General features: G+C 41.7%; 1 protein-coding gene across 1 annotated transcript in view; it reads left to right on the top strand.

Moving 5' to 3' along the window:
- Nucleotides 1-1,739: 1,739 nt before the first annotated feature.
- Nucleotides 1,740-9,363, top strand: part of LOC112146360 (protein shisa-6) — a 101,970-nt gene continuing 94,346 nt past the window's right edge. The window contains exons 1-2 of the mRNA XM_024272149.1: nt 1,740-1,798; nt 1,961-2,656. Of these exons, the coding sequence (XP_024127917.1) occupies nt 2,097-2,656 (560 nt within the window). The 5' untranslated portion in view covers nt 1,740-1,798; nt 1,961-2,096. The remainder of the gene's footprint in view (nt 1,799-1,960; nt 2,657-9,363) is intronic.

Raw genomic sequence — 9,363 nt, 5'->3', positions numbered from 1 at the left:
TATCCCAACATGAATGAATCACCCAACAACAAACCATAGTGTAGTTCTGCTTCCATCTTCAGTTTTCTCTCTAATGTCGTGTGAATGAAGGTAAACCAGACCAGGTGATTAAACTGATGTGAATCAGGAGCAGAAGAAAAAATGCAGTTTGAAAAACATTGTATCTGCCCCCCCCCCATTCTGATGCATCCACTTGTAGACACTCAGAGGTGAATTTCTAATGAACTCCTGCCGCTCTGCAGAAACTATGTCCTAGAAAATAACACAAGTGTTTGGATTTGGGATAAAAGCCTCATTATAATTAAAATATCACTGTGAACTGTGAAAATGGATCAGAAGAGGATCAGAGTGAAGACAGATGGTTTCTTCATCTGGATCAAAGACTCTTCATCTTCTCCTCTAAACAAACCTCCCTTGAATTCCTCCACCTTGGAGGTGACACGTTCCCAACCTCAACCAAAAACTCTCTTTCTGTGTTTTTGCCAGAATTCATTTACTTTACACCACGATAATGAATCATTTTAGGGGGAAATTATCCTTTTAATGGATTTAAATGAATTAAAGCTGCAGCAGATGGTGGAGCTGACCACACCAACACGTCCCGGCAGGTTCACGCCTGACAGTCAGGAAGCGGCTTCAAATTGACTTTCAAACTCTTTGGAGAAAGTTCTGGTCCTCACTCGTTTGTGAGGAGGCCGCGTGTCAAAGGTCATCCGTCTGGTGTGCCGACGTAAACCTCTAAGCTTCCTGCCTGAGAGGATGGAGGTCCGGATGCTGAGATCACCCTGAACCAGCAGCTTCTGTGACGGACGTCTGCTGGAGATCACTGGAAAATCCACCAGGAACTTTGGAACCATCAAAACTTTAAAGAAGGATTCACTTTTCAGGTCATTCGGCTCCAAAATTCATGAAAAATAATCCTTCACTTTCTGATTTTCTGATACAGATTCATCAGTTACAGCAGCTCATTACAAATCAAATCTGCTATTTTTATTACGTTTGATGATGTAATGAATATCTAAAGCAATAGTCTTTGAGAGAAAAGAATAATTAATCTAAAAACACTAAAAGGTGAAATATTGGATCAATTAACAAAAGTTCTTGATTTTTTTTACATTTAAATTGAAATTTTGGGTTGATGGTTTACTGAACTGAAATTTTTAATATGATAAAAACTTTTATTTTTTTAAGTAACATTAATTGATCCAATGAGTATAAATGACTATTAAATATGTGATATTGCATAGCTTTGATATATTAATTATTAATTATTGATAGCTGACATTGGGCGATACTCAGCATTTGGGTATTGATCCGATTCCGGTCGATATCACCAATATCGATGTTTTTTTGTAAATGCGGTGGATGTGACCTGAACCTGAAATTGTTTTCAATTGCTGTGAATGATTTGATAAACATCAAAAACATAATTAGGACAATATTTTAAGTTTATTAAAATAAAAACTTCTTGAAATTAAATAAAAAGTGAAGAAGTGAATGCAAAACAGTCAGCAAATAAAAAGAAACAAGTTTTTATTAACTTGGTCTCCAGAAAAGTACATTAACTCATAAATTGGTTGTTTTTAGTATCTGAAATCGGATGGATGGAGCGCAAATATTCTGGAATGACCCTCAACGCTCCGCTCCTCTGACCTGGGGGGCCCGTGACGTGGGTGGAGGGAGGGATGACTGGAGAGAGAGAGAGAGAGAGAGAGAGAGAGAGAGAGAGAGAGAGAGAGGTCTTGCCTCTTGTCTTCCAGAGAAGATCTTTGATTCCGCGCCGGACTCTATTCAGCGCGTAAGTCCCGCTCCTCTTTCTCATTTTCTCCTCTTCTTTCCTCCACAGAGCGCGCGCGCGTCTCCTCGCAGAACCTCTGAATGAGAAGTTTGGCTTCCCGGAGACCCGCGCGCTCTCCAGCTGTTCCAAGCAGCTGACCGCAGCTCTGCCGTCTGTCCACAGCGGACCTCTGCAGCTCCCGGTCAAGTTCGGTGCGTGAAGATGCTCCGCGGGGCCGGACCCGGAAGCGCCGGGAGACGCGCCGCTCCATAAGAAGTGGAGGATTTTCGGAGGATCCTGCGCAGAAGCCCGTCCTCGAATGATGGGGATAAAGCACCTCCTGCTGCTCCTGATCTACCTAGACCCGCTGAACGCGCTGAGCGCCTCCTCCTCCTCCAGCAAGAAGCCCAAGAGCCCGCCGAGGAGGAACCAGCGGGTGAAGGAGGTCAACGCCAGCAGCACGGCGGCGCCCGCGGCCGCCCTGGGGCGGGTCACCCAGCTGCAGGCGCCCCCGGTCGGCCAGCACGACACCTGCATGGGCTACTACGACGTGAGCGGCCAGTACGACAAAGAGTTCGCGTGCAACAACACGGACCACCGCTTCTGCTGCGGCAGCTGCTTCCTGCGCTTCTGCTGCGCGGACCGCGGGAAGCGGCTGGAGCAGAAGAGCTGCACCAACTACAACACCCCCGGATGGATCAAGACGCAGCCGCCCTCCCCGGCGCCCACCGGGGACACCTACGACCCGGAGCTGGACCAGACCAACACCACGGTCTACATCATGTGCGGCGTCATCGCGCTCATCATCGCCATCGGGATTTCGGTCAAAGTGGCGTACGACAAAGCCACCAAGCCGCCGCAGGAGATGAACGTGCACAGGTGAGACACACACCTGGAAACTCCGCTGCACACCTGTCAACAAGTCGGGTAGAGCGTTTAAGTGGTTTTTACCTTTCCATAAAACTTTGTCCCCCAACAGCAAACATCTCTAACATTTAGATTTTTCTTAAATATAAAGTTGAAATTGTTTGCGGACTTCGCAATAAGCGCCATCTTCAGGCTAGATCTCATTCTTGAAAAAAAAAAAACTTAAAAAAAAATATTTTTCAAACTCTAACACCAAAACGGATCCAGATGAATCAGTAAAAGTCATCAAACTTTAAAATACTGACTTCCCGAAATGAAAACTGTGATTTTATGGAGCTAAATTTAGGCCAAAATTATTTAAAACCCTAATAAAACAAACTTTAAAAAAGTCCAAAACTTTTTGCTATTCTAAAATAAACGTAATTATTTTCAGTTTCAAATGTTCTGGATTTTTAGGTTTCAAAACTCAAAATTTATGTTACAGTTTTTTTTTTTACTTTTTTCACTTTTTCCTTTTTTTGTCTGTTTCAGTTTCAAAACTTTTGGCCCCGTTGTGGCGCGTTGATATTGAGCCCAATCTGGGCCATAAATATTTGAAACACAAATGAAACAAATTGAAAAAAATATTGGTGTTCGGCCAAAAAAAAAGAAAAATGTCGCAAACTTTTAAACTCTGAAATAAATATAAAAATTTTTCTAGGTTTCAAAACTCATAATTTCAATTTCAAAACTATGCTTTCCGTTTCAACTTTTTCTTTTTTCAGTTTTGAATTTGAAAATTTCTGTCTCAAAACTTTCACCCGATGTGACACATTGGGGCGGGGCTAACACGAGGACCAATCAAAATAAATGAGGGTGGTAACTTCAGTCCCGGTGCGTTCACTGACTCCTGACTGTGATAATTACAGTCAGAAAACGTCTGTTTAGTCTTTACTGTCATAGTCTGAAGCTGTCCTTAGACGACAGTAAAAAGCAGTTTTATCTCATAAAACGGCGCGTCCAAAACTCTGTTCTAGCCTGTTCAAAGCGCCATCTTATTGTTACAGACAGGCGTCAAAAACGTCCTTATAATTTCATAAAATGGCTAAAAAAATGGCAGGAGCTTCAGTTTTCTCCTGTAGCCCCATGAGTTTACAAACACCGGGACTGAAGTTACCACACCCATCGATTTTGATTGGTCCTTCGAGTTAGCTCCGCCCCAACTCGCGACAACAGGGCCAAAAGTTTTGAAACAGAAGTTTTTTTTATTCAAAACTGAAAAAGATGATTTCAAACTGAAAAAAAGTTTTGAAATTTTGAGTTTTGAAACCTAAAAAAACAGAACATTTAAAACTAACAATAATTATGTTTATTTTATAAAATCAAAAAGTTTAGGATGTTTTTCATTTTTTTTGGCCAAACATCATTTTTTTTATGTTTTATTTGGGCTATAAATATTTATGGCCCCATAAAGGAGCTCCGTAAAGCGTTTTCATTCATTTAAAAAATGACTCAAAACTTTATCCCCCCATGGCAAACATCTCTATAAAATTTAGAATTTTTTTATTTTTTATTTAAAGTTAAAACTGTCTGCGAACTTTGCAATGAGCGCCATCTTTGGGCTAGATTTCATTCCTGGCAAAACAAACTTTTAAAAATGATTTTTCAAACCAAAACTGACCCAGAGGACGAAGTAAAAGTGGTCAAAACTTAAAAATAATCCACCTGGCTGGATTGTAGGAATAGAAATCCATTCATTGATTTCATTCATAATTTTTATAAGATTTTTATAAGATTTGAAAGACAATGTGCATCTGATGGTCATGGAGGCCGCCATTTTGAACCAAGATGGTGTTAAAAGTCAGATCCTTTGTAGATTCTGTATATATTTATTCTGCTTCCTTTTCATTATGTTAAGTTGTCTATGCTTCTTTTTGAATTCATATCAAATAAATTAACGTAAATGTAAACACAAACTGCTCTTTGCATCTAAAACCTTTTTATTTGGATAAAACCCATGGAGATGATGGTCAAGAAGGACTCTGAAAGATTTCTATAAATATGTTTTGTAAAATTCCAAAGAGCCAGTCAGTGTTGCAATTCATCTCGTTTATTCTTTTTGCAAAAAGGAGAGAGTCGAAACAGAAAACCCGTCCAAAGAAGTCTCTGTCTCAGGTCTCTGAACAGAAAAGCCAAACAGGCACTCTTATACCAACACATAGAAATTCCATACATGGGCATAACAAAGCAGTAATATCATCTGTTGCTAGGTAGAGTAGATCAGTCCTACACAAGATGTCTTAAGTGACCCATATAAGAAGTTGTTTTTGAGCACAGAATTTAAGGAAATGAAACCACAGCTGCTGAGCTCAGCAGACAGCTTAACACTTAGACAGGATATAATGCAGACGGTCTTCAAGGCTCTCACACACATTAATATTTACAACATTTCCGCCCTGTTGTGAGTCTTGAAACACTTGAGCTCGAACAGTAGTCTGTAAATACACCAATTTTAAGTCTCCTGCATAACAGTTTTTGTCATGATCCATGCTTCAGTTTTGTCATGTTCTGTTTTCCCTGTCAGTCTCACCATGTTCTGGTCAAATCACCCACAGCTGTTTTCAGTTAGTTAATCACCCTCAGTGTATTTAAGTGTCTGGTTTTCAGTTCTCATTGTCAGGTCATCTGCTCTGTTCTGTCACGTCACGTCACGTCACGTCACGTCACGTCACGTCACGTCACGTCACGTCACGTCACGTCACGTCACGTCACGTCACGTCACTGGTTTGGTTTTGTCATGTTTTGAGTTTTTAAGTTAATCTTTGAGTTTCTGCCACCATGTCCTGTCTCCTGCATTTGGGTCCTCCACCACCATTCCTGGCAGTATGACCTGACCACCTTGGGCCCAGCAGGAGAACCTTGTCCATGCCATGCCACACCACGCCATGCCATGCCATGCCAGATTGGGTTTCCTGTAGCCGTCTTCATGTCACGTCATGCCATGCCCCCCCGTTCTGTTCCTGAGGGGGGACTGTTGGGGCCATCTGTTCCTGTTCCTGTGGAGGGTTGCTGGGACTGCTCCCCTTCATGTGTCCTGTCCCTGGGGAGAGTCTCCAGGACCGCTCCTCTTCTGTTCCTGGAGGGGTTTCATTACCCCTCACGTCCGTCTGGCTGCAGGATCCCTGTCTTCTAGACTTGTTTTTTTTTTGTTCCAGGTCCCCTCCTCACAGATATTTGGGCATCTGGGATCTGCCCTTTAGAGGAGGGGTACTGTCATGATCCATGCTTCAGTTTTGTCATGTTCTGTTTTCCCTGTCAGTCTCACCATGTTCTGGTCAAATCACCCACAGCTATTTTCATTTAGTTAATCACCCTCAGTGTATTTAAGTGTCTGGTTTTCAGTTCTCATTGTCAGGTGTAGCGTGTAAGGGGGTCAAGTTCAATGAAGAATTTGACTTTGTCTTGTAAAGAGGCACCACCTTCCGTAAGGAAGGAAAAATTACTCAATGATGAAAGTTTATCAATTTTAGCTTTAAAATTGATTAAAGAGGAATCTTCAGAGTCAATCTCAACACTTCAGGAAGTAAATTCTCATCTGAAGGGACCGTATCACAAAGAAAGAACAAGATGGACAACGACTGCCTTTTTGATATTAAGAGATAAGCATAAAACTATATACAAAATAAAAAAAGAAAATTAATATAGTGCGTGTGAATGTGTGAAAGTCGGTGGATGAGCAAAGTAATGTCTCAGAAAGGTTTAAGAGAATTATTGTAATCTAAAGAAAACAATGACGTTAAACTGTTCAAGACACTAGTCTGGATAAATCAAATTGGCTGTTATGACCACATCAAACCGTAACAGTCTCCTCACCACGGTGGCTCGAAGCTGGACTTGGACTGGACTTTCAGACAAAGCTCACCAGACAAAGGTGTTTCTCCTGAGGCCGATGAGATGGGGAAAGCAGCAGCAGCTTTGGCGTAGGGTGTAGGAGACGGTCGAAGACTCTTCTGGAGCTTACGACCGGATGAAGTTCTGGTGGTCATCTGGGTTTGAACAGCCCAAAGAGTGGATGGTCGTCGATGGTGTACTGGATTTAAAGTTCACTGGAGTTTAGTCTCAAAACGGATCATTCAGTTTCAAAAATAAGAAGCACATTTGGTGACGAGCTTCAAAATAGTTAAAGGAAAAATGCACAACAGTTACCAAAAAGATAAAGTAGAATAAAAACGGTCTTGGCACAAACTCAGTTACGTGGGGTAAGATGAAATAAAAACAAGACCAAAAAAAAATTGGAAGAAGTTTCCTCTTCTTCCTAGAGCTGTTCTCTGCTCAAAACCCAAACTCCAACTGCTCTGCTCTGAGTGTGCATGACCTTCTGACCTCAGAGGAGGCCTTGCGAAGTGATGTGAAAAGTGATGTGATGTGAAAGTGATGTGAAAATCAAACAATCATGAAATACTTTTGTGATAAACAAGTTTGCATAAAGTTTAGATCAGAATGAGTTTATCTTAAACAAAGTTCAAAAATAAACATTCAAACTCTTAATGAATAAACAATCAACTATGAAGAGATTTCTCATAGAAAAAGATCAACTACATGTAATTCTAATGTTTCTTAATTGTCAAATAAAGATAATTAAATCAAAGCATGAATTATATTCCATATCATTAACTCTTAACATGCAGTTTATCAATACATGATTAAATGTTCTCTAAACTTATATTCAGATGCAAATCACATATTTATGAACAACAAAGATTATAGTGGAAGTTTGTCTGCTTCCTGTTGAAATCTGTGAATAAAGTTCAGTCATTTTCATGTTATTCACATTCAACACCACAAATAAAAGAACAGATGTTTAGAATCTTTATTTGTGAATGGAAGAATTGTAAATTCAAAGGTTCATCTCAGCTTGTTCTGAGCTGAGTTCCTGGTCCTCCTTTGGTCCACGGGGTCGTAAAATAATAAACCGTACATTCCAAAGAGGTCTGCCATCCATCGTTCAGGGAGACAGAAAGGATTCTTTGAAGACCTTTTTAGGATAAATCTCTGTTTCTGTAAATCCTTCATAGGAGTTGTCCAGCGTTTTCCTTATCAAGAAATAGGGCTTGGGAAGTGTCAGACCTTTTGGGCTCAAGGCCTCATTTGGGCCTCTTAGCATCCAAGAGAGGCCAGATTCTCAAATGTCTCGATAAAATCTCCACAGAGGTAATTTATGGCCTTGGGAGGTCTGAGTAAATCAATGTATTCCTGATTATAGTGGACTTGCAGTTTTTCTTTCATTTCTCATCCTTTGAGAAGTGAAAAGACATCAGAAGGCATCGTAGCATGCTACACAGGTCATCTGCTCTGTTCTGTTATGCCACGTCACTGGTTTGGTTTCTCCTGATTTTGTCATGTTTTGAGTTTTTAAGTAAATCTTTGAGTTTCTGCCACAAGTCTTGTCTCCTGCATTTGGGTCCTCCACCACCATCCCTGACAGTTTTAACCTAAAATGTAATTCAACAGATATCTCTCTAAGAGCCTGCAGAGGGGGCGAAAACCCAGTGGGCCAAAATTCCACCCTCGTCCCACCAATTACGGTGCGAACACTTTCAAAGCTACAGGTAGCTAAGGATAAGCAGGGACTGTAAAGGGAGATGAATCATCTAAGCAACATATTCATCATCACTGTCATTTTCAGAATCATTACTGTGAGCCCTTAGGAGGTAAATTGAAACAGGGCTATTAGGATCTTCAATGGTCTAAACAATGAAACGTTGGATGAGACTACGAAGGCATGGAATGAGACAACAACCACAAGTCGTAAGAATGGTAGCGAAAACAGCAAGTGAAATCAAAATAGAAGAAATAAGGGTCTTGTACGCCCCAAACACATGCAACCAACTGGCCCGCATGGATGTATCAACACCTGAATGTTCCTTCATTTTGTTACTGAGACTACGCAGTCCTTCCACAGCACGAGTGAGGCCTCCATCAGCGGCAGTATTGTTGGGGATGAAGGCACAACATTGGGTTCCAAACATAGCACACACACCTCATTTTTTAGCCAACAGCATGTCCAAGGCAACGCGGTTCTGGAAGGCCATAAGGGATATGGCAGCGAGATGTTCGTGGACAGCTTCAGATCCAACCTGGGTCCAGTTACTGAGGCTTTGGCACCCCCTTCGCAGGGGGACCAATTCTTGGGCAGATGAGCAGTGTCAGGAGGCTGAGAGCAACTCTATGAGTCTGCATTGCTCTGGGTTTTGTGACCTGCTGTAAGGAGTCATGAGTAGGAGATCAGTTGGTTTCTTCAGCACCCAAGGGTTTTGATACCGGGCGGCTTCCACTCCTACTCATCCTTCAGAGGTACCAGCTTTTTGCAATAGCTTTGATGAATCCAGGTGGCTCTCTCAGCTATCTTGACCGCTGTAGAGGTAGTCAGCAGGACAGCATATGGTCCTTCCCAGCGGGTGCAGCCCAGGTTTTTCTCTTTATCACCTTGATCGGGATCTGGTCACCTGGCTGCAACAGCTCCACCTGTTGGGAAGAAGGGATATCTGGCAGATCATTTGGTCTTGACAGCTCTTTAGTCTGCAACAGATCCCTTGTTTCTTTCTGCTCTGGATGAATTGGAATGACAAAGGGTCTTTCTATAAATTATCTCAAAAGGTGTGACCCCAGTGCCCCCTGTGGGGGTTAGTCTCATGTACATTTTTACTAGGTCTAAACATTCAACCCATGACATCCCTGTT

Source organism: Oryzias melastigma, linkage group LG8, assembly GCF_002922805.2.
Source record: "Oryzias melastigma strain HK-1 linkage group LG8, ASM292280v2, whole genome shotgun sequence".
NCBI lineage: Eukaryota > Metazoa > Chordata > Actinopteri > Beloniformes > Adrianichthyidae > Oryzias > Oryzias melastigma.
This window is presented reverse-complemented; position numbering and strand designations above follow the sequence as displayed.